Genomic DNA, 26,753 nt, shown 5'->3' with positions numbered 1-26,753 from the left:
GACATAAAGTAGGGGGGGTGCATAGGGAGGGCAGTACAACACAGAGAAGACAGAGTGACTCTATAGCATGTTACTACACTGATGAACAGTGACTGTAATGGGGTATGTGTTGGGGACTTGATAATGGGGGGAGTCTAGTAACCATAATGTTGCTCATGTAATTGTACATTAATGATATCAAAATAAAAATAAGAATAAAAAAAAGAAGATTGGTGGCTGCCAGGGATGAGAGAAAAGGGTAGTGGGAGTAACTACTTAATGGGCTTGGAGTTTATCTTTGGGGTGATGCCAGTGTTCTGGACCCAGACAGAGATGGTGGCTGCACAACACGTATACACTGAATGCCACCAAAGTGCTCACTTCAAAATGGCTGGTTCTGTCTTATGTAAATTTTGCTTCAATTTAAACTAAAAAGCAACAAAAACAAAACTAATCTTCTTCCCCATGATTAGTTCTCTCCAAAAACGCAAAGGAATATCCTAATGTACTATAAAAGATGGTTCAACCTCTTAGCACATGGAGATTTATCTGCTCTTTTTCTCTCCTCACTGACTGTTCAATCCATTAAACTCATAATCCTCCACCAGGATTCTTCAGTTAAAGAGCTTAGTAACCACTGGGATTCAATATGAGAACACAAAGAGAAAAACATGATTAGCGACCAGATTAAGAACTGGTTTTTCAGGCACTAAAACACCTTCATCCTGTCACACTGTTGAGTGCTATAATCTTTAAAAAGAAACAAACAAACATGACTGACTTAATTATAACAAGATAAACATGGACACCAGAGAACTGCAACAAACAAGGAAAAGAAAGGCTATCCTAAGCTCCCAATTTGATTTATTACTAGTGAAAACTGCACTCCAGGCAGAGGAGAGTCATACCACACAGACATTATTTTGTGGACTTCAAGCATGTACAAAAAATATCATTCATAAGAAAAATCATTCAGGACATTTTGGAAAGGAATATGACTTTAAATGTCCTGCTCATCAGGTGATTTGTATTTGTAAAGCTCAAAATTCAGCTAGTTTCCCTGTATCTTCACAGATATACTTTAAATTGGCCCTGTAACCAGCACAGAAACAATGCAACTATTTACATGTTGGTAGAATGACTACTTTTTGTAAGCCCAATGTTTTGATATCTATGCACCAATCTAACAGCAGAATTAGAATAAACTCACTATTCTTCAACTAAATTTTCTAAATACAAATCATCAGATGACAGTGAAGATTATAATTCTAAGGCAATTGGAATTACTGTTGAATTAAGCTAGACCCTTAAGTGCCTGCTTTAATCGGTGTTCTCAGTGAAAGAGGGGAGTTGGAATGATGATTTGAAAAATTCCGATGAGGGTTAGTTTCAAATATGAGGTAAAACAAACATAACAGCCAGAAGCATAAAAATATATTTAAAATATCATCTTGAAGCAAGAAGAACTGAAAAAAATACAATAACAACAGCTTGCAGAGTTGTTAAATGCTGGAATGGATTACTGGGGGAGATCTTTAAAAAGAGAAGAGTCTTGACTCTGGATAAATTTTAATCTAGCCAGAAGACAAAGGTTTTAGACTAAAGACCTCTCAAGATAGACCCTGAGCCTAGGATTTGGTAAAGAATGGAAGGAATCTTCCTTCACCCTTTAGCCTCCTGAGAACTGCTTAAAATTTAAAACCAGTTAATAATTAGAGTCTTCTACTCTACAACAACAGTAATTTAACACCAAATTACCCAGAGAATGTGTATGTAGCAGCAATGTAAATGAAATTTTCATAATAAAGCTGTCGGTTGTCCTGGAAATCATTCATGTTGCAGGTGATCTCAGAGGAACCTGCCCCTTTCACAGTCAGAGTGATAAAAGGTGGTAGTGCGGGTTCGTCCCAGGCATAATCCAATGAAGTCATAGGCTTCACTTCAGTTCGGAGCCTGGGTTCAGCTACACCATGCTGAGTGAAGATAACTGGGACCTACAGGATAAAGAGGACTTTCATTTAGAGTGATGCTATTGGAAAGTGATTCAGTGCCTCCTAGGTTTAAGTTCCAGATCCTTCCCAAAGAATCCTACACAGGGTATAACCACAAGTGAGGCACACCATCTTGTCTTCACATACCTTCCTATTCATCTTCAAATTGCAAAAAGCTCACCATTAAAGGGCATGGGCAATAGCCTGTTGGATAAAGGGCTTTAAGAAGCTTTGCCACACCAAATAAATACCTGGGGGGGGAGCAGTTCTCTCCTTGCAATGACACCTCTTCTATCCTTGCCCCCACCCTGTGATATACTCTGAACACAGAAAGGAATAAAATTTTGGAATTCAGTTAGGAAAGTCACATACCATAAGACACTGGTATTTAAAGGCGTAATTTAAAATAGAATCTAATGATTTCCATTTGGCTTCACTTGGAAGATTTATAAGAATGCTCACTGTAAGTAAGCACTAGTAGAATTGCCCACTCCCACTGTCGCTGGATAATCTGATTCAGATTCCTCTGTTTGCAAGGAATGCCTGGAGAGGTCCCCATATCAACCAAACAATCTAGTCAGTTTTGGGGACTGAAAAGATTATTTCTTCTGGACAAGGCTGCCCAGCAATCAAAATAACCAGCACAAACCACCTCCAAATAGTAAGGATGTTAGGGTTGTCCAGGTATAGAGATTGCTGTATAGCTTCTTTTAAACCCACGTTTAAAATGTATCTCATCACTATCTTAAAGGTAGTACATACTCCACCTTCCCACATGTGAAACAGCCTAACTGGCTCTCAACTTGACTTGATACCTTAGAAAAGTTGTCAATTCGGAAAGGAGGGGGTAACTGATGTGTGTCACTGAATGAGATTCTATAGGTAGCTCCTCGGAGGGTAATTTCCACACGCAGGAAGAAGCATTTCCCCAGGGCATCTCTGTAGAAAAGGAAACAGAAGAGGCTCTATTAAAAGAAGGAAACAAGTTACAGTTCACTTTCTTCTCATACTTCTCACAATCGCAATATTGCTTGGACCTCGATCAACACCACTGTGTGTTCCTGGATCACATTTTGAAAGTTGGAATTGATAGTATAATCACCCAGTAGGAAAGAACTCATTCAACCCAACAGCACACTGTAACTGTACAAGATTTACAAATTTCACTTAGTAGGTTTGTTCTGGGTAATAGTATCAGTTTGGCAAATGAGTAAATATTGATTGAACTACATAAAATTGTTGTTGATATTAGACAACTTTTGACTTCACTAAAGAGTAATTCACATAGTTCAAACTAATATATTGATAACCAGGGTTTTCTCACTGTAGGACAAGGGAAGGTGAGGAAGAATCCTGTGGAATAGAGGTATCTGTATGTAATTTTTACATATGTGTATGTGTGTGTGTATTTAAATATACATATACCACTGGGGAGTACAGAAAGCTCTTCTTTGCAGAAGATTATTGGTTAACCAATGCAGAAGAAATGCAAGAATTAAAAAATCACCATTTTGCAACCACCAGTCTAATAACTGGTTCAAATAAGATCCATCAAACCACTGAGTGAAAGGTTTTCGGGAAAACAGAATGTGCAACACTCTGAAATTATCTCTCTGTGAACTACTCTTGTTTACAAAGAAGAAAAGGTAACTTTGCAACGGAAGACCTGGTGGACACCACCCCCACCAAGTGATAAGTGAATGCAGCAATACCAATAATAGGACCAACAAACGACACAGCCTTCTGTTGTGGCACAATGGGAAACACAAAACATCACACAGGTAGTAATCTGACCGAAATGTTCGACCCAAATCGATATGTAGGAAGCTATCAGAAAAATCCAGAAAATAAAACATACAACAAGAAACTGGCTTGGACTCTTAAAAAGATCAATGCCAATAAAGACAAAAAAAGAGAAAAGGGACTACACTAGATGAAAGCAAAGAGGACCTATCACCCAGATCCTGAACTGGGTCCTAGATGCAGGGAGAGGGATTGCCATGAAGGACATTTTAAAGGACTATTTATGAGAAAATATATCATTATTAAATTTCTTCAGTGTGTAAGGACAGTACATTGAATTAGAAAAATGTCTGGTCTTAAAAAAAAATGTCCTGTCTTTAGGTGATAAATGAAGTTTCTATGGCTGAAGTATATCACAATGACTTCAATCTACTTTCAAATGGTTCAGAAAAAAAGGATGTACATGTGCAGGTGTGCAGAGAGAACAAGAACATACTAAATGTAAGAAACACTGAAATGTATATAAATCTAGAGAGAACAAGAACATTATAAATGTAATAAATCTTGACAAAAGATAAGCATTTTCATTGTACTACTATTGTAAGTTTTCTGTAGGCTTAAACTGTTTCAAAATGAAAAGGTGGGGAGAATAAAAGAAACGGAAGGCATGGGTATGTGCTCAGTACTTTAGAACTGAACACTAAAAATATTTCAAGTTTTAATAAAAGCACACAAGTCCTCTTCCCTCACCACCAAACCTCTTACTTCCTTTCTCTCTTTTTTTTTCCCAAGGTAATCTTGAGTAACTTCACTTGTTAAATTGCAGATTTGGTTTTCCCTCCTTACACAACAGATCTGGGCTGCATCTACCCAGGCAGTATATAAACCAATGATTTAGCTGCAGAATCAATTCCTCACCGACCACCCTGGAATGAGATCTTATGGGGAATATATGATAGATACTAACAGACAAGGGTTCTGGTTGAACAAGGATGAGGGTACAGGAGCCCTGCCATTTGGCTCCACTGGCCTCTGAAGTTACTTCAGACTCAACAATTCCTGAGAACAGAGCCTGAAAACCACTAAACCTCATGCAAATAACTCTAAAAAGGGCCATGGCAAAGGATCATTAAGGGCACACCACTGACCAAAACAAACAAACAAAAACAAAAAAAACAACAAAATCTCAGATAATGCATGTTTTTAAAAAAGTTAAACATAAACTACCCACAAAAGCAGTCAAAGGAAACACAAAAGAGCATAGAATAAAACACCCAACATATAAAGAATGGAGGAGGAGGAATAAGAAAGGAGAGAAATAAAGAATCACCAGACAGTGTTTATAACAGCTCAGTAAGAGAGTTAAGGTACACAGTAAGATACTAAAGAAGCTAACCTTGAACCTTTGGTAACCACAAATCTAAAGCCTGCAATGGCAATAAGTACATATCTTTCCATAGTCACCCTAAATATAAATGGACTGAATGCACGAATCAAAAGACACAGAGTAATAGAATGGATAAAAAAGCAAGACCCATCTCTATGCTGCTTACAAGAGACTCACCTCAAACCCAAAGACATACACAGACTAAAAGTCAAGGGATGGAAAAAGATATTTCATGCAAACAACAAGGAGAAAAAAGCAGGTGTTGCAGTACTAGTATCAGACAAAATAGACTTCAAAACAAAGAAACGAGATAAAGAAGGACATTACATAATGATAAAGGGGTCAGTCCAACAAGAGGAGATAACCATTATAAATATATATCCACCCAACACAGGAGCACCAGCATATGTGAAACAAATACTAACAGAATTAAAAGAGGAAATAGAATGCAATGCACTCATTTTAGGAGACTTCAACACGCCACTCACTCCAAAGGATAGATCCACCAGACAGAAAATAAGTAAGGACACAGAGGCACTGAACAACACACTAGAACAGATGGACCTAATAGACATCTATAGAACTCTACATCCAAAAGCAACAGGATACACATTCTTCTCAAGTGCATATGGAACATTCTTCAGAACAGACCACATACTGGGCCACATAAAGAGTCTCAGTAAATTCAAAAAGATTGAAATTCTACCAACCAACTTTTCAGACCACAAAGGTATAAAACTAGAAATAAATTGTACAAAGAAGTAAAAAGGCCCACAAACACATGGAGGCTTAACAACATGCTCCTAAATAATCAATGGATCAACAACCAAATCAAAATAGAGATCGAGCAATATATGAAAACAAATGAGAACAACACCACAAAGCCCCAACTTCTGTGGGACACAGCGAAAGCAGTCTTAAGAGGAAAGCATATAGCAATCCAGGCAGATTTAAAGAAGGAAGAACAATCCCAAATGAATAGTCTAACATTACAATTATTGAAATTGGAAAAAGAAGAACAAATGAGGCCTAAAGTCAGCAAAAGGAGGGACATAATAAAGATGAGAGAAGAAATAAATAAAATTGAGAAGAATAAAACAATAGAAAAAAAATCAATGAAACCAAGAGCTGGTCCTTTGAGAAAATAAACAAAAGAGATAAGCTTCTAGCCAGACTTATTAAGAGAAAAAGAGAATCAACACACATCAACAGACTCAGAAACGAGAAAGGAAACATCACGACGGACCCCACAGAAATACAAAGAATTATTAGGAATACTATGAAAACCTATATGCTAATAAGCTGGAAAACCTAGAAGAAATGGACAACTTCCTAGAAAAATACAACATTCCAAGACTGACCCAGAAAGAAACGGAAAATCTAAACAGACCAATTACCAGCAAAGAAATTGAATCGTTAATCAAAAAACTACCCAAGAACAAAACCCCCAGCCAGATGGATTTACCTAGGAATTTTATCAGACATACAGAGAAGACATAATACCCATTCTCCTTAAAGTTTTCCAAAAAATAGAAGAGGACGGAATACTTCCAAACTCATTTTATGAAGCCAACATCACCCTAATACCAAAACCAGGCAAAGACCCCACCAAAAAAGAAAATTACAGACCAATACCCCTGATGAACAAATACTCAACAAAATATTAGCAAACTGAATTCAAAAATACATCAAAAGGATCATTCACCATGATCAAGTGGGATTCATCCCAGGGATGCAAGGATGGTACAACATTCGAAAATCCATCAACATCATCCACCACATCAACAAAAAGGACAAAAACCACACGATCATCTCCATAGATGCTGAAAAAGCATTCGACAAAATTCAACATCCATTCATGATAAAAACCCTCAACAAAATGGGCATAGAGGGCAAGTACCTCAACATAATAAAGGCCATATATGATAAACACACAGCTAACATCACACTGAATAGCAAGAGGCTGAAAGCTTTTCCTCTGAGATCGGCAACAAGACAGGGATGCCCACTCTCCCCACGTTATTCAACATAGTACTGGAGGGCCTGGCCATGGCAATTAAACAAAACAAAGAAATACAAGGAATCCAGATTGGTAAAGAAGAAGTTAAACTGTCACTATTTGCAGATGACATGATATTGTACATAAAAAGCCCTAAAGACTCCACTCTAAAAATACTAGAACTGATATTGGAATTCAGCAAAGTTGCAGGATACAAAATTAGCACACAGAAATCTGTAGCTTTCCTATACACTAACAGTGAACTAATAGAAAGAGAAATCAGGAAAACAATTCCATTCACAATTGCATCAAAAAGAATAAAATACCTAGGAATAAACCTAACCAAGGAAGTGAAAGACCTATACCCTGAAAACTATAAGACACTCTTAAGAGAAATTAAAGAGGACACTAACAAATGGAAACTCAACCCTTGCTCTTGGCTAGGAAGAATTAATATCGTCAAAATGGCCATCCTGCCCAAAGCAATATACAGATTTCATGCAATCCCTATCAAATTACCAACAACATTCTTCAACAAACTGGAACAAATAGCTCAAAATTTCGTATGGAAACACCAAAGACCCTAAATAGCCAAAGCAATCCTTAGAAGGAAAAATAAAGTGGGGGGGATCTCGCTCCCCAACTTCAAGCTCTACTACAAAGCCACAGTAATCAAGACAATTTGGTACTGGCACAAGAACAGAGCCACAGACCAGTGGAACAGAATAGAGACACCAGACATTAACCCAAACATAAATGGTCAATTAATATATGATAAAGGAGCCATGGACATACAATGGGGAAATGACAGTCTCTTCAACAGATGGTGCTGGCAAAACTGGACAGCTACATGTAAGAGAATGAAACTGGATCACTGTCTAAGCCTATACACAAAAGTAAATTCAAAATGGATCAAAGACCTGAATGTAAGTCATGAAATCATAAAACTCTTAGAAAGAAACATAGGCAAAAATCTCTTGGACATAAACATGAGCGACTTCTTCATGAACATATCTCCCTGGGCAAGGGAAACAAAAGCAAAAATGAGTAAGTGGGACTATAACAAGCAACAAGCTGAAAACCTTCTGTACAGCAAAGGGACACCATCAATAGAACAAAAAGGTATCCTACAGTGTGGGAGAATATATTCATAAATGACATATTCGATAAAGGGTTGACATCCAAAATACATAAAGAGTTCATGCAACTCAACAAACAAAAAGCAAATAATCCAATTCAAAAATGGGCAGAGGAGCTGAACAGACACTTCTCCAAAGAAATTCAGATAGCCAACAGGCACATGAAAAGATGCTCCACATCGCTAATCATCAGAGAAATGCAAATTAAAACCACAATGAGATATCACCTCACACCAGTAAGGATCACCACCATCCAAAAGACAAACAACAAATATTGGCAAGGATGTGGAAAAAGGGGAACCCTCCTACTGCTGGTGGGAGTTTAAAGTAGTTCAACCATTGTGGAAAGCAGTATGGAGGTTCCTCAAAAAGCTCAAAATAGACATACCATTTGACCTGGGAATTCTACTCCTAGGAATTTACCCTAAGAATACAGCAGCCCAGTTTGAAAGAGACATATGCAACCCTATGTTTATCGCAGCACTATTTACAATAGCCAAGAAATGGAAGCAACCTAAGTGTCCATCAGTAGATGAATGGATAAAGAAGATGTGGTACATATACACAATGGAATATTATTCAGCAATAAGAAGAAAACAAATCCTACCATTTGGAACAACATGGATGGAGCTAGAGGGTATTATGCTCAGTGAAATAAGCCAGGCAGAGAGAGACAAGTACCAAATGATTCCACTTATATGTGGAATATAAGAACAAAGAAAAACTGAAGGAACAAAACAGCAGCAGAATCACAGAACCCAAGAATGGACTAACAGTTACCAAAGGGAAAGGGACTGGGGAGGATGGATGGGAAAGGAGGGATAAGGGCGGGGAAAAAGAAAGGGGGCCTTATGATTAGCATGTATAGTGTGGGGGGGCATGGGCAGGGCTGTACAACACAGAGAAGACGAGTAGTGATTCTACAGCATCTTACTACACTGATGGTCAGTGACTGTAATAGGTATTGTGGGGGGGACTTGGTGAAGGGGGGAGCCTAGTAAACATAATGTTCTGCATGTAATTGTAGATTAATGATAACAAAATCAAAAATAGATAGATAGATAGATAGATAGATAGATAGATAGATAGATAGATAGATAGATAGATAGATAGATAAATGAAAGAACCAATCCATTAAAAAAAAAAGTCAAACATAGATACTATTTTGGATCATCTATTAGCCATTTCTCTATTCCATTACAACAGTGTTCTCAAAGAAAAACTAACCACAAGGTACAAAAGTTTAAATTTTGCTTCTAAATGTGAAATAGCACTGATTTTAGTGCCTCTGGCTTCAAAAGCAGAGGACCCAAAGAAACGAAAAGGCATCCGCATTCATGGATTGGAAGACTTAAGATGTCAATGCTACCCAAAGCGGATCTACAGATTTAAGGCAATTCCTAACAAAATCCCAAGTGTTTTCTTCCCACAAAATTGAAAAAATTCAGATGGCATCACAAAAACTCCAAACAGCCAAAATAACCTTGAAAAGGAACAGAACAAAGTTGGAAGTCTCACCCTATCTAATGTCAAAAATTATTACAAAGCTAGAGTAATCACAACAGTGTGATACTGGCATAAAGAAAGATATATGGATGAACAGAACAGAAAGCCCAGAAATAAACCCTCACATAATTTGTAAAGGGTGCTTAAACCGTTCCATGGGGAAAGGAGAGTCTTTTCAACAAATGGTGCTCAGGAAAATGGATATCCACGAATAAAGGAATGGAGTTGGACCCTTAACTAACACCATTTAGAAACATTAACTCAAAATGGATCAAAGATCAAAAATGTACGATATAGAAATATAAAACTTGCAAAAGAAACCATAGGGTAAAAGGTTTATGATATGGATTTGGCAACGATCCTTTTATTAAGACACCAAAAGTGCAGGCAAGAAAAGTTAAAACAGGTAAATTGGATTACATCAAAATTTTCAATTACTATACATCAAGAACACAACAGAGTGGAAAGGTGATGCGTGGAATGGGAGAAAATATACACAAATCATATATCTTTATAAGGTGCTAATATCCAGAATATATATAAAGGACTCCAACAACTTAACAACAACAACAAAAAAACCCAAACAATCCAATTAAAAATGGGCAAGGACTTGAATACATATCATCTAAAGAAGATACACTAATGGCTAACAGGCATATGAAAAGATCAACATTACTAATTTTAGGGAATCAAAACCATAATGAGATACCACTTTAGACCTATTAGAATGGCTATTATTAAAAAAGCAGAAAATAACAAGTGTTGGTAAGGATGTGAAAAAATTGGAACTCCTGTGCCATGTTGATAAGAATGTAAAATGGTACAGTTGCAGTGGAAAAGAGAATGGCAGTTCCTCAAAGAATTAAGACAGAATGATCCAATAATTCTACTTCTGAGTATATACCCCCAAAAAATGAAAGCAGGGACTCAAAGAGATATCTGTACACCCATGTTCATAGCAGTACTATTCACAATAGTCAAAAGGTGGAAGCAACCCAAATGTCTATCAATGGGTGAATGGATAAACAACATGGGGTATATACATACTATGGAGTATTATTTAGCACTACAAATGAAGGACATTCTGACACATATTACAACATGGATGACCCTTGAGAATATGATGTTAAGAGAAATAAGCCAGTCACAGAAAGACAAATACTGTGTGACTGCAGTCACCTGAGATACCTAGAGTCATCAGATTCACAGAGAAAGTAGAAGAGTGGCTGCCAGGAGTTGGAGGAGGAGGAAACGGAGAGTCGTTCAATGGGTACAGAGTATCAGTTGCAAGAGGAAAGAGTTCTGGAGATGAGCTGCACAGCAATACGAATATGCTTAACACTAGTGAACTTAAAAAAGGTTAAGATGGTAAATTTTATGCTATTGTGCCTGAGACCCACAAAATAATCTCTGGGTCTCTGTGTTATCTTTCTTATATGGCCTAGGTATTTTACCACAATTAAAAAATTTTTAATACTTTTTAAATAAAAAAGCATCTGAGGATAAGAAAGGGAAGAGCCATCCTATGCTAGTTAAAGCTGAATTTGGTTGATTTTTCTTAATATGGTGTTGAGGGTCACTGGGTTGGGCAAAGAAGGCCAGAAGATTTACTGAAATTGAATCAACAAGACAAGTTTGTACAATGTGTAAGAACAGACAAAAACACTGATAATCAGCGCTACCTGCTAAAGAAGAGAGAATTCTCAGAGGTGCAGGCAATCATGAGCTCAGTGCTACCCCTTGGACTTCTGTGACCTCAGACCATAGCAACTACCACAAGGCCAAAACTACCCACATTCTCTTTGACTCACTCCATCAACCATTCTCTCATACTTACCTGGTCTTTACAAGTTTTAAGACCTTTTCTAAGCCAGAAACATATGTGCCCATTTCATGAAGAACAGATTAGTGAGTAGTTACTACTGTTCACTGCTTACTGTGTACAGCTTTATAGATGTTTAAAATTTTTATGGTATGTATAGCTTACTATTTACATTACTGCACCTCAAACAAGGCTATTTTTTGCCCAAATATAGTCTCTGAACTTACCTCATGTTGATATGGAAGGAATTATTCTTGTTGACTTCAAACCCTCCAGACCAAATACAATTGGGAACATCCATCAATCTGACACATAATAGCTGATCATAGTCATTCCGAGGCCAATGGAACACCACGCTGGAACCAGGCAGGGTGGAAATGTAACCTTCAGGATTGGCTGTTCCCTAAAACACAAAGGATCACTGGCTTTAGTCAGCAACTCACATCAAGACAGTAAATGTTTACTGAGTACCTCCTCTGAGCCCTGCCCTCTACCAGGAGCTATTTAGGGTATTAAAGGCACAAAATGGTTCCTCACATCACAAAAGTACAGTGTTGATGGCAAGATAAGCCAAAATATGAAAACTCACTGTTCTCTCAAATACACACTAGTCATTCTTCAAATGCACACTGCTTACCTGTCCCCTGGCAAATTCCCTCTGTGCAAATGCAAGTTTGTGAGATGATTTATTATCCAACAGGTAACGAGGGGCAAAGATGACCATACAGGTGTCAATGTATCGACCTCGGCCTGTCTTGACATCAATACCTACAAATAACAAGAACGACTTCCATGAGCTAATCTAAAGAAAGAAAATCCATAGTCTGACAAAAACAGCCTTCGTGATTACTTAGTTTCTCTGAGAAAACAATTATATCACCCAGACAGGCTGTCAAGCCTTCCAAGAATGGAATGAATATGGCAATTGTACTCAAAAGTATTATGCTTTATTCCCATTTAGGCCTTAAGAAGTCTCAGGGGCAATAGCAATATCCCATAATTCCTAGCCACTGCCTAAGGGAGGGTACGATTATAATGAAAAGGAAATCACACAGGTGTTCAGTCACAGATACCTTTGTTTTCCTTTTATGAAGTTGATTACTAAGACAGTTTATGTAATATATTTCTGCTTACAACTGGGACACAGAATTCCCTCCTAAAGAACCTGCCCTTTTTACATGGTACAGTAGAAATTTCAGGTTACTTAATTATATTCTGAACTCCAATAATTCTTCTTTAGTATTTTCTTTTAGCCCACTGTCCAAGAATCCAGCTGAAACATAATGCTGAATATTATGGAATTTATTCTTTCATAAATGTTTTCAGCACCTACCATGCACTAAAAAAAAAGGCAAACAAAGCATATCAAGAAGAAAGTCATAATCAGTTAGAAGGAAATCTCAAAACACCAGGTTACAAAGAAAGAAAAAAATTAAATAGCACTGAATTATCTTAAAAACTGATGACTTTAAAAAAAATACAAAATTCAGTGGGATGAATTATTCATTCAGATAGTAAATATAGCAACTATATTTAAGGCAGTGGGCTAAGTTCTGGTTATACAATGATATAAAAATATTTATAGTAGAGATAATAAAAATAATACTTATTGAACTCTCAATACATGCTACACTTTCTACTATAGGCTCTACGTTTAATTCTCGTAAGAACCTTATGAGTTGGGTATTTTCATTCTTTCCATTTTACAGATGAGGAAACTAAGGCATGGAAAGCTCGGTAACTCGCCCTAGGTCATGCAGCCAGTAGGTGGTATCGCTGGGGTTCAAACCAAGGCCGCCTTCCTCCAGGGCCCTTGTTCATATCATGATGTGACATATATAAGGACCTAAGCATCAAGAACCATAATATTCCAATCTACTAATTCCACAATTCACTTGAAAAATCTCATGTTTCTTTAATAAAAGTCTTCATAATACCTAAAAGATCTGATGTTTCTTTAAGATAAGCCTTCAAAATACCTAAAAGACTGAGCAAATCACAAAAACCTCTGAAAATATTATCTGAGAAATGCTAAGTCATACTGGAACTGGGGGCTCTGCCCTATCACTTCTCTTCCTGTGACATACAGAAAGCATTGCCAGAAATCAACATTACCATGGCCATGTGATCTCAATCAATACAAAGCCTGTCTATAAAAGGTATGTTTAATTTGATATTATAAAAAAGAATCTACTGTACCAAGACTCAATTTGGGGGGGGGGGGGGGGGGAAAGGGGGGTTTTGTTTTCCTTTTTATCTTAGTTTCCCTGGCCAACTTCCAATAAATGAATAGCTGATAAGATAAAAATGTACAAAATCCTTCTTTTTGAAGATACATGTGAGGTTAACTGGCAAGGCCTTTCCTGGCTTTTCAACTCTAAGACTGTGCTTTAAACTTTCCTGATAGGAAGCTACTTATCTATCCAATTCTTCAAAAATATTCAAGAGATTCCACAAATTCCCTTGATATTACAGGCTAACATCTACCAAACCTTAAGAATTATAAAGTCCTATCTTAGCCCATCCCCTTTATTCCTTTCTTTGGTGTAACAGCAAAATTCAAATCACAGTCTTGTCCCTGAAAACAGATGTAATAATTTTTAATGAATGTTCCTACCATGTAAGTATACATAGGCATTCACTGCAATTTGTGATTGCAGAGCTCGATTTGCCTCTTGGCAAGAATCCTGTGGCTCCTTGGTGCTGGCTGCTTTAGAAGGCACAGGCCCCACTTCCCCACCAGTATGTCCCAACTATAGCTTTCAGGCAGCCTGTGGTAGCTTGCTTTGGAGCTGTACCAAGGACAAGATACCCCAGCAGAAAGGCAAACACAGCATGGAGCAGCCTTTGCCTATTCAGGAAGCGGAGCAAACAAATGTGAGAAAAAGTAAAGAAAATGATCCTCAGCTGGAAGATCAAATAAAGTTTATTCTTCTATGAAAAAACCTTAGTGTCAACTTAAAGGGAGACAGCTCCCAAGTCAACAATATCCCTGGCTCTCCATGGGATTCAAGGAAAACAGTCAAATGAACCACCTCAGTTTTTCCTTCTAGAACATTAGCTCTTTATATCTACACTGTCTAATACCATAGCCAATAGTCATGTATGGCTATTTAAATTCATTAAAATTCAGTAAAATGAAAAATTCAATTCTTTGGTCATACCACATTTCTTATAATACTGCCACATGCAACTACTGCCTCTATCCTGGACAGTGCAAAACTGAACAGTGCCATCACCACAGAGAGTTCAGTGGACAGGATGGTTCTAGATATTTTACAACATTCAACACTAAACAGTGCTTCGAGAACTTTGGAAATTATATACTAAAGGAAGGCTGCACTGCTAAAATTTTAAACCTGAGGCATATTTAAATCAAATTTACCTTAACCCTTCAGAAAATCTTCTGCGTGTTCCAGGTGGCTAGGAGGTATATATGGACAATATTCTCCCCTTCCCTCACCACCTCTACCTCTGTAATCTGAGCTAGTTTACGGGCTTCTAATTACCATAACCACCAAGTGCACTTTATTTTCTGCTTCAAATGTGTATGCCCCCCACCCCACCCCATCGTACTCCTACTTCTGACCCAGACTTCCCCTTTGCATCTGGGCAAGTCACTTAACCTCTCTGCTTCAGTTTCAAGGAGAACAATGCTTCTTACCCTCTTAGGGTTTGCAAGTTTTAATGAATGCGTGGGAAATGCTTGGAGGATGAAAAGCACTCTAAGTGTTTCTATTATTCCCATGAAAAACAAGGATTCAAGCCAAACTGATACTTTTTCTGACACAGGTGAGTCTGAAATTAAACAGAGCCCCAGACCTCAAAAAGGCAGTGTTTAGGTGGCTCCTTAGATCCGGAGGAGAACGGATCTGCATTGATATCGATCTAGAATTCAGAGAACAGATATCTGACCCAATGCCAAATAAAAAAAAACAGCACTTGCAGCCAGGCCAAAATGCATGGCCAGCCTATTCCTCCAAGGCTGGGGTCATCGGCCAATGGTCTGATTCTCCCGCTGCCCCACATATAACCCACCAATGTTATAGATCAGCCCTGGGCGGTTTCCTTGCTGGATGACTTTCAAAGCTCGGACACCACTACCACCATCCAGTGAGAAGCCCTGACACCAGCCCGGCATGCCTTCGGGATGAGTCCCCCTTCCGATTCTCATCGTGCAGCTGTGGGGCAGAAAAGCAAACATGTACATATTCATCTATGAGGAAGTCTTATCAACCTGTCCTAATCAGGAAGCACTGCTGTAGCTGTCACCTGAAATCAGAGCTGTGTCCACTCTTCCTCACTGTCATGTGATTCCCACATACAGCAAAGAAACTATCGGTGGTCAAAAATTCTTATCTTAGAGGTACAACATGGGAAATGTACTGATGTCCACTACCAAAAACTTTAGGATAAAACATTATGATTCTATGAGCATAAATCAATGAGGAAAATGTTACAATATCCTCTGAAAAACAAGGATTCAAGGCAAACTAATACTTTCCTGACTCAAATGTTTCAAAGATTCATGAAATATCTTGAACATAAAAGAAGATGTACATATAGTTCTCTACATACAAGAAAACTATGTACAGAAGATGCAGCCAATGGTCCGGTCCTTCTAGGGCCTGGTACCATCCAACGGCAAAGCACTGTTGAGTTGGCCGGGGCTCGTCATGTTTCCGCAGGCATAATTCCTCAATGTGTGGTCCAGCTCTACCACTAACAAGCAGTGTAACCATGGGCAGGTGACTCTCTCTCTCAGCCTCAGTTTCTTCATCTTAAAAAAAAACAATATTTCCTGCCCTGCCTGATCCACTGGGATGTTGGGAAAATCAAATGAGATGGTCTACGTGGGAATGCTTTGAGAAATGTGAATTCCCTGGATAAAACAAACTGTGCTATGAATGTCAAAGCCAAACGAAGACTGTCAAAATCCTTTCAGGAAAAGAGTGAGTCTGGGCTCACAACCACTGTCAAGTGGCTGTCTGTAACTCCGCCCACGTCCAGCGCCCGAGCCAATCCTTCCCTGACTCTAGCACCAGCCTAGAAGCCAGCTCCCCTCTGCAGATGCACCTGCATCCACTGGCAGGTAGTGCTCCCTGAGCCTTCCTAATACTTAGTACCTGGTACTGTCACCTGCCGCACACTTCTACAGATAAGGGGGTGGGGCATTTGAGCAGCATCAGACACACCCATTTATTTTTGGATTAAGGCTACAAATTAGAAGACTCCTGTGAAAAAGAATGTCAAAACCAAGAACAAAAGTGAATTAATGCTACCGTATGTTAAAAGGGCATGTCATCTAATCCTCTCAATTGTTACTTTTCTCTGCCTTTAAACACGCAATGAGTGCTCTGAGATCTAGAAATGGCACACTTTATTTCAAGTCAAAGAGATGGATTTCAAGACCTTACACAAATGACCTGGACTGGATTAGTGGGGCAGAGGCTATACCAATGTGCCCGTCTGTCTCCCCTCTGACGCCTGCTCCTCTGCCTGTGCTGAGAGCTTACAGGGGAAGAAAACTGTGCGGAGGAGAGATGAGAACATGTGGGTTTCTCTGCCTGCGTGGTAGAGTTATGAATAGAACTACTTCAATACATGTAAAATAAAACTAGCTTTCATTATAAACCAACCAACTGGTTTATTTTCAATATCAAATCACACAGAAATTAGATCCGAAAAAATCCCATTAGGTCATGGTCCTACTCCCCTGCCAAGTCAGGATTGTTATCTACAGTGCATTTCTACTTACACAGATATACTATAGCCTTTGCTAAATTTTTCCCTTTCCTAGGAGCTTATTTCCCCTTCCCATAAATAACTGTACTCACAGGTTTGGCTGCTCTTTGTCAGCATAGCAGAATAAAAGAGGGCTCAGGCTCCGGGCCAGCTCATGTTCCTCAAACTGGCCGGCAGCATCTGTTTTTGCATTGTCCTGTCTGAAGATCAGTGGCAACCCTTAAGGAAGGAGGGGAAGAGTTTATATCAGTCCCACCCAGTCTATCCAAGACAGATGAACACAGTAAAAAGAAAAAAAAACAATGTCAAGGGGGAAAATAGTGAAAATTGAATTTATTTACAGGGCACAGTTTGTGGTCTCAAAGGAGTTTCAACAATGATTAAGCACTTATTATGGAAGCAGGGAAGTTTCAGCAGCTTAGACTGTTGAAGTAATCTGTTTGCATTGGCTCCACTCAGTTTAGCTGCTCAAGTAAGTCTGAATTCCCATGCCCAACGCCAAAGGCCTACTTGAGCAGCCTCTGTACATACCTGTTTTGTTAATCAACCAATATGGAGCAGAAATGAAGATCTTTAAGGATCCTTCTGCTCGACACACAATCCGGATGGTGAGGTTCAGCTGCCGTCGGTTAATGTCATAAAGCCGCATTCTTACCATATAGTTTTGGGTTCCAGGCGGAATGAGCAGCTCTTTACAGAGTGGAAAATTCTCCAGTGATACCCCTAAAGACGATATACATACAAGCTATTATCTTTCTGGGTTCTCAGTTAGTGTGTCAAAAAAGCCCTCAGCCAAACACAATTAGATTCCTTTTGGAAGAATCGGTAACTATGCATCTAACTGGCAAAACTCTCATTAGAATGGCCATTTTCCTTCAGTGGCGTAAGAATAAATATGAAGCAAACCAGATGGCCTAGAACTCAAACTAGGAAGTCTGAACTGCATAACTAGAAGGATAATATCAAAAAGCTATCAATAACAGCTATGATTATTAAAGAGCTTATTACACATCAGACTGTATTGGGTGCCTAAAACAAAGCAAAGGCAGGTATAGGGTAAGAGTCAAGGTTTCTGCAGCCAAACTGCCTGGGTTCAGATTCCCAGTCTGTCCTTACCAGCAGTGTAATTTCGGGCAAGCTATTTTAATTAGCCTTGCTGTGTCTGACCTGCCAGGGGATAATAATAGTATCTATACCACAGGATTGTTATTAAAGTGATAATCCATGTAAAGCATGACTGATGATAGAGTCTGGGTGTGCACACAGTGGTGGTGGGGTGGGAAGACATTTCCATTTATTACAGGGGCTCAAGACACATGTGTTGAGGAAATACTTAAAGGTCAGAGCAAAGATCTATTTTCTTCAGAATGGACAACTAGCATTGCACTATTTTTCATTGCTAAATTAAGCTCAAGAATTTATATATTCGTTGAAATGTGAGACCACACTGCTAAGTTCAGTGAGTTCCAGTTTCCTCATCTGTAAAATGGGGTAACAGCTATCTCTCTGCCTGAAACATGTACTGTTTGAAGATCAAATGAGGTGATATAGTGAAATCACTTACAAAACTATAAAAAGATAAATATCTAAGTCATTATTAATTTAATACCTCTATAAACAGCCTTACCGAAACATCCTTTCTGCTCAAATTCCAGAAGTACCTGTTTACCCTAAGTGTTATAAATATGACTCTACCTTGACTTCATTCATCCCAACAACGGAAAATTGCTCAATGCATTAAACATTCTAAACCCCAATTTGTTCATCAGTAAATGGGACAAATAACCATTGTTATAAGGATTACATAAGACCATGTGTGTGAAAGCACTTGACGTAATCCCTGGAGTACACTACGTGCTTAGCAATGTTTTTCCCTGTTCTGAGAAGAGAAGAAAATTTTGCTCATTTTACAGCCAGAAAAAGTACAGTAAGAAAAGAGGAAACAACTTCCTATAGTCACACATCAAGTGAGCAGGCTGTGCTGAGAGCTTCCTCTGAAACTTTTTAGATTTGTTCAGTTTTTTTCTTTCAATAATTTTCTTAGAAGTTTTTTTTTTTTTTTCACTGCATAAATCCTTTGAGCTGGCTTATGAGATATCATGGGTGTTACAGTTTCTCCAGAATATTTACCAAATCATCACAAAATACTCAGCGACATTTTCACAGAATTACAACAAATGATTATTTGACTAAATCCTTACCCAGTTCAATGTTCTGGGATGTATCAGCTGTGTGGAGAGCCACCTCTTTGCCAGGTTTCAATGTCCCATTAATTGGCATTCCTTTAACATAAAAGTCAAGTTCACATGGTAGCAAGTTGCAGATTACTACAGTTGGCAAGAGATATATGGTATGCCCCGGCTGTCTGAAAATCTGTTTTGCACTGTCAGAAAATATGTGTGAGGGCATGTAATCTGGATAATTCTCTTTCTTTATGGCTACACAAAACCTATGAAGACAAAATGGCATAGAAACTATCAGCCTAAATGAAGAACTTAAATTTTTTTCTCTTTATCTGAGTATGAAAAAGCATAACATTAAAATGGTTCAATAGTTCAGCAAGATATTTACAATTTTCAATCCAAACACATTTACTAAGGTACAATTAAGTCACACTAAAATGTATAGATTTTCAATGTTCAATTTGGTGAGTTTTTGACAATTACATACATCTCTATAACCACCACCCAAAACCAGTTTTAGAATATTTTTCTCACTCGAGACAACTCCCTCATAACCCTTTCTAATCATATCCCTCTCCCATCATTAAAGCAACCACTGTCTGATTTTATCACTGTAGATTATACTTTCTTAAACTGCACATAAATAGATTGACAAAGTACTACTCTTTGTGTCTGGCTTTTTTTTTACATGACATAACATGAAATTTCAACAAGATTCAGCCATATTGTTGTATGTTTCGGTATTTGATTCATATGGTAGTGTATACCATTTTTTATTAATTTTTCTACTGATAGCAAATTGAGTTGTATCTCCACATCAATTTTGTGAGAATGGAAATGCTAATACTGAGTCTTCTAATCCATGAACTTGGTTATTTCTTTCCAGTTGGTTATTAGGTTTTCTTTAATATCCCTCAACAATGTTTCATTAATTTCTGGGGTAGAAGACTGGCATATAAATCCTTAGATGGATTCCTGAGTAATTAATGGCTTTTGATGTTATCGTAAATGGCATTTTTTAAATCACATTTTCTAATTGTTCATGGCTAGAATATAAGAATACAACTGATTTCTACAGATTAATCTTGAATCCTGAAATCATGATAAATTTATTAAGTCTCATAATTTTCTTATATAGTCCATGGTATTTTCTGTATACCAAAGTGTGTCATTTGCATGTAATAACTGTTTTACTTCTTTTTGATCCTTATGATTTTTCAATTTATGTATTTATTTTTTAAATCCTTATTGCAATGGCTAGGACTACTAAACTACTGCAATGTCAAATAGAGTGGCTGGTCCCCAGTTTTAAGGAAAAAAAGTTCAAAGTTTCACCATTAAGTGTAAGTAGCTGTAGGCTTATTACAGATCTAATCTTATCTATAAGATTTTAAGGGCCCTTTAACAGGACGGAAAGGCTCCTTTCAACTCCTAGTTTGCTGGGCATAATCAGAATGGGTGTTGAATTCTTTTAAATGCTCTTCTTTTTGCATTTACTACAATTATCTGATGCTTTTTCTCTTTCAGTTGTTTAATATGGTGAGTTACATTTTTCAATTGTCAAATGTTAAGCTGATCTTACATTCCTGGGATAAACATAACTTGCTGAATTCTATTTCGTAATATTTAAGAATCTTTGCATCTCTTCATGGGGAAATATCGGTTTATAGTTTTCTTTGTTTTACGGTATCTTTATCAGTTTTGGTATCAGGAATATGCTGGCCTCATAACATGAGTTAGGAACTGTTCCCTCCTCCCCTACTTTCTGAAAGAGTTTGCATAGAATTGATATTATTTCTTCCTTAAATGTATGGTAGAATTCACTATTGAAGCCATATGGACCTATGGTATTCTTTGTGGGAAGGCTTTTTATTATAAATTATATTTCTTTTTAATTGGGCCATTTGGATTTTCTATTTCTTCTTTGTGTCTGTTTTGGTAATCAAAGGTTTTCAAGAAATTTGTCATTCCAGTGTGGAATTTACTTGCATAAAATTATTCATAACATCTCCTTTTAACCCTTTTGATGTCTGTAGGATCTATAGTAATGTTTCCTTTTTTCATTCCTTATATTGGTAATCTTTGTTTTCTCTCTCTTCTCCTTGCTTAGTCTTATTATAAGTTTATAAAATTTATGAATTTTTCAAAAAGCCAAGTTTGACACTGTTGATTTTCTCTATTCTTATTTTTCTTTCATTGATTTCCCTACTTACATTTGTTTCCTTTTTCTATTTCTTTGTGTTTAATTCACTTTTTTTTCTACCTGAAGACAGAAGCTTAGAACAGAGATATGCAATCAAAGATATTACATCTTCCTTATTTTCTAATGTAAGCATTAAAAGCTACACATTTCCCTCTGGAACTGCTTTTGTTGCATTCCTCACATTTTAATATCTGGTTTTTATTATTGTTCAGTTAAAAATATTTTTAACCTCCCTTGTGGCTTCTTTTTTGACTCATGAGTTATTTAGAAATGTACTATTTAATTTCCAAATACTCATAGATTTTTGTAGGCAACTTTCTGGTTTAATTCTATTGTGACTATGAAATATATTGTGTATTATTTCAATCCTTTAATATTTATTGATCTTTGTCTTATGGCCTAGTAAATGGTCTCTCTTGATAAATGTTCCACACATACTTGAAATGAATGTGTAATCTGGAGCTGTTGGTTAAAATATTTCCTAATTTTATAAATGTCAATTATGACAAATTGATTGACAGTATTGTTCAAATCCTTTTATGTCTTTACTGGTTTTGTTTTATAATTTACTGATAAAGAAAAGTTAAATCATCAATTACAGCTATATATATATATATAGTTTCTCCCTCTAGTCTGTTAACAACTGGCAGATCTGGATAAGGGATATGAGGGAATTCTTTATACTATTCTTGTACCTCTTCTATAAGTTTAAACTAAATGAATGCCTGTCTTCACTATATAGGAAACTAAAGCTGATAATCTCTAATCTTATATAAATTTAAAGTATAAAAGCTTAGAAGGATCCGACAATAACAATCACGACAATAACAATCAGTATTTTTTCCAACACTGAATCTGTCACATATTCCTTATACTCTTCAAAAGGGGAAAACAAGAATCCAAATGATTATATAATTTTGTCAAAGTCCCCAAGAATAGTCAACCTTTATCCAAATTCCCTTGAAATCTGTCATTTGAAAAACTCCCAACCTTAGGATATTGCTTCCCAATTTAAGAAAAGGAACCAGTAATTACTTTTCTTCCCTCCCTACATGTTCTTTCTTTATGATGATGTATACATTCAAACTTCTAATCTTATATATATATGAGTAGTGTATTTGTTGGTTGTTTCTCCCACAAATATTAAATGATAAGCAACAGTCCCACCCTTGCCAAGAGTTAACCCTTGAATTCTTATAAACTTGAACACAGGAACTTAAGGAATGAGAACTTTAGGGCTTCACTAAGCACAACTGGATCAGTAAGGGTCCTCAGAAAAAGAATGAAGGAAAAAAAAAAAGCATAATTTACATGCCATCATAGGGCCATGCATACCTGAAGAATCGGTTCTTGTCCAAGTCCATAGAGTGGCACTCTCGTTTGCTGCTGCTGACCTCTGTAGTCTTCACTACATTGGTCCAGTGAATGGGAGCCTTACAGAAAAATACACCCAATCCTTTGGGCCGGGCCTGTAGCCGCCAAGAAGTGAGGTGTAAAGGTACAGCAAATGAATCCCCTGGCATGATAGCGGGAAGCACGACGGGCTCTGCCACAGAAATAAGTGTTAGCACTTCAGGCAGTGGCCTTCCACCCAGAAGCCTGGCTATCACAGCATAAAAGCAAGACAGCCTATGTCAAAACTCACTGTCTGGAGCTGATGGGCTGTCCAGTCTTAGTTCCATTGGTGTCTCAAGTCTGTTCTTCACAATGAGGGCTGATCGGACAGTGATTACTTTCCGAGCACTGCCTTCCATAGTCACCGCAAAGACCACCCGCACGGGTGGGAGTGAAGAGAACTGTGAAAAAGAAATAAAAAGAGCAGAGCTGTGGTTTTGAAAAAACATACAAAGTATAACAATATCAACCAGAATGTCTAAATCAAAAGCATTTGATTATTATTACTATAGCTCTTCAGTGAAATTAGTCTTTAAGCCCTAAAACCACTAACCTTTAATAGGAATGAATACCCTATGAATGAATATACACTATTCAAACAGCCAATTCTAAACACTTCTATAAAAAGAGACAATTTATTCAGATGCAGTATCACAAAGTGCATCACAAAGGAAAAGCAGTCCTAGGCCTGTAGGTACATTAAAAAAAACTTCACGTAAGACTAATGATAACCTGCCTAATTTCTGAACTTCCTGCATTTGGCAAGAAAGTATCTGCTGGAAGTTAGCCTTCATTCATAAAGCCCTTGGGATCCACACATCAGCTCTTACATGGCAACTGTGAACAAGACCTGTTTTGGATTCTACCAAAGGGGAATAAATCCAAAGCAACTAAAAGTTCAGACCCACTGAGGTAGGACTTTGCAAAACATTAAATGATTTACCTTTTGTGGTATTTCTCTCCCAGATTAATGAAGTGAGAAAACATTCATTGAACACTAACAATGGGTAGGTACTACCCAAATATACACAGGAAAACATCAGGAAGTCTTCTGAGACTATAACTGGTCTTTGTAAAATCCAGAGATTATATGATAAAGAGTTGTCTGTGTTGGTACGTCCTTCACAGGAACAATAACATTTTTTTTTCTAAATGTCATGAAAATTACTCTCTAGTACCATGCACTATTGACTCACATGCCTGTAGAAAAGCCAACATTTATATTTCAAGGACTTTTAAAAACAAACTTCTCTTTCTTCATCGGAACCTTCTAAGTTCTGCTCCATAATCACTCTTTTATAAACAAGACACTGAGGTTCAGAAACTCAACATAATAGACGGAAATAATTTATTTTTGGTCTTGGGTTGCAGCCACTACTTTCTTTTTCCATATGCTCAGTCACACATTCAACAAACATTTTGTGCTACTATATGTGCCAGGAAATTTTTTTTAAATATAAAATATCACATCAGGTACACCGAAGAGGTTTCTATTATGAAACTATTACTCTTAGAATGAGTATCCAGAGCATAGTGACAAAGATTTTTTACTGGAGAAACAAATAAGGCCACATCCAAGCTTTTCATACTGCCAACTTTTTTATTGAAACAAACAGTATATGAAAATCAACCTAATAAACAATAAGAGCTCCATGTTTTTAACCAAGACTTCCAAGCAGTCCCAACAAAAAGGCAAACTGTAATTTTCTGGACTGTTTTCAGAGGGACACAATTCCAAGAACAACCATTACCAAAGCTTCCACTGACCCAGCCCACCAAAGCCCCAGGAGAGCCAAGGCCCAGTACAGTTGTTTTAAATCTGTAATATTGTCACCTCCAAGCTTACATGAAATTTCACATTTCGAAACTTAACTCTTCTTGGATAGAAAAAAATTATGTTTAAAACCCTGAAAGTAGTTTTCTAATGTCATCTTCTGATGATGTTTCAAAAGCCAAATGAGAGAAATCTTACTATTTTTCATTCTTATTTAGTTTCATGACCTTTGGACCAAAACCTATGAAATACATACACCTATACAAGGGTTAGTTTCTGTTTTAACTTAGAAAGAAAAGAAGATCTTGGGCCAAAATATTTTCTTTTTCTTCTCTTTTCCTGTAATACTCAGTCTCACATACCAAGTTCGGAAAAAACTTTTCTTGCAAGTTCTTATGAAAGGACGGTAATCATTAATAGAAAAGGACAAAGATAAATTCCAATCACGTTTAGGTCATAAAGTCCTCTTGTCATCAAGAAACATACGTCTATTTATGAGTCAGGTACCTTGTATAAACCCAAAAAACACCATGACACAGGAAAATCATACTCACATAAACCTGGGGGTGGATAATATTTGTTCTGCTGCTTGGGCTGCCAATCTAAGAAAGATACCAAAAGTCACAGAGTTAGCACAGACCTACTATTACATGTACCATTAAACTCAATGACAATGTAATTTGCTTAAAAGGGTGGTGTTATAAATACTCTTAGTAAAGCATTGTCTACTGTGAAGAGAAAACTTCTCAGAAGATACAGGAAAAGCAACACTCATTTTGTAACCATTCCATGTATGTAAACTTTCTCTAGAACATGTCAATATAGTAGAAAGGTATCTCTGGGGGGAAATTGGTCCTTTCATTACCAGACATGAATGCAGAAAGAAAAGTAATCTTGAAAGAAAGTTTTCTTTTTTAAGAAACTTGGGGCACAAGAGAGGAGCAGTGGAAAGAACAGTATTTTCCAGGACTATCTTCATGAATAAAGCAGGACTGAGGAAAGCTACAGTATTTCTGCAAATGTAACCTTCCTACTCATCACTGGCTACCCAAAAGTGAGTGCAGTTACTCTATGACGTCTGTGTACTGGGCAAGGCGCCCATGGCAGCCACATCGGCAGGCACGTCAGCCTCCACCTGCATATTCCAGTCAAGGATGCTACTGACCTGCATCACTCCCCGGGCTGGCCCACCAACACCAAGACTACAGGCTGGGGTAAAGTCAGGGCAAGGGTGTGTGAGAGCACAGGTGATCAGAAAATAAATAGTGGACATCTGTCTTTATGTCAGACAGGAGGATCTGTATACAAACAGCTAGCTAGGAGGTTCAAGGAACAGCACTGTAAGAAATTTAGAGACCATCATATATAAAGGAAGCATACTAATGAAATAAAGCCAGTATGTGCTTGGCAGATTAGTAAACTGCCAGCTGGGCCAGCTGAGTATGAAATTGATTTGCACAGGTGAGTTACTATGTGTTAATGTCAATTTTAGATCTTGTTTTTCTACTGAAATTCACCATTAGTTGGCTTATCTATCTATATTGATTACCAATGACTATGACTGACCTGAAATAATCTTATCTTCTTCCCACAGCGAGGGGAAATAAAGGAAAAGAAAATTCCACTAGAGCAAGGACATTACAGGTTTAACTGACTGGCTTTAAGGGAGTATCGCCAGGGCACAGGCATGCCACTGAACACCCACCCGTTCTACAGCCACATACCGTAGAGGAAGATGAATTCTTATCTGGCGCTGCATATCGGAAAAATGTCCCAACTTTGTCCACAGACACTGGGCTTACTTGCTCCCAGCCATTCACTCTGACTTGCAGTTGATGAATCCGAAGGTCGTGGGTGTGTCTGTTAGGCAGAACACAGAAAAACACA

At 37.6% G+C, this 26,753-nt stretch overlaps 1 protein-coding gene across 12 annotated transcripts in view; it reads right to left on the bottom strand.

Moving 5' to 3' along the window:
* The window catches only part of VPS13D (vacuolar protein sorting 13 homolog D), a 277,290-nt gene that overhangs the window by 138,681 nt on the left and 111,856 nt on the right, over positions 1-26,753 (bottom strand). For all 12 annotated transcript variants that reach the window (XR_012129991.1, XR_012129992.1, XM_073233217.1 and 9 more), the window contains 12 exons: positions 26,591-26,726; positions 25,421-25,468; positions 23,343-23,493; positions 23,033-23,243; positions 19,513-19,760; positions 17,843-18,034; positions 17,404-17,530; positions 15,605-15,747; positions 12,204-12,334; positions 11,794-11,969; positions 2,786-2,909; positions 1,738-1,973 (listed from right to left, as the gene is read on the bottom strand). Coding sequence is in view for 10 of the 12 variants with exons in the window: in XM_073233217.1 (XP_073089318.1) it covers positions 1,738-1,973; positions 2,786-2,909; positions 11,794-11,969; positions 12,204-12,334; positions 15,605-15,747; positions 17,404-17,530; positions 17,843-18,034; positions 19,513-19,760; positions 23,033-23,243; positions 23,343-23,493; positions 25,421-25,468; positions 26,591-26,726 (1,923 nt within the window). In the remaining 2 variants the exon portion in view is untranslated. The remainder of the gene's footprint in view (positions 1-1,737; positions 1,974-2,785; positions 2,910-11,793; positions 11,970-12,203; positions 12,335-15,604; positions 15,748-17,403; positions 17,531-17,842; positions 18,035-19,512; positions 19,761-23,032; positions 23,244-23,342; positions 23,494-25,420; positions 25,469-26,590; positions 26,727-26,753) is intronic.

This window comes from Manis javanica, chromosome 4, assembly GCF_040802235.1.
Source record: "Manis javanica isolate MJ-LG chromosome 4, MJ_LKY, whole genome shotgun sequence".
NCBI lineage: Eukaryota > Metazoa > Chordata > Mammalia > Pholidota > Manidae > Manis > Manis javanica.
Note: the sequence above shows the minus strand (reverse complement) of the source record. Positions and strands in the feature narration are given on the sequence as shown.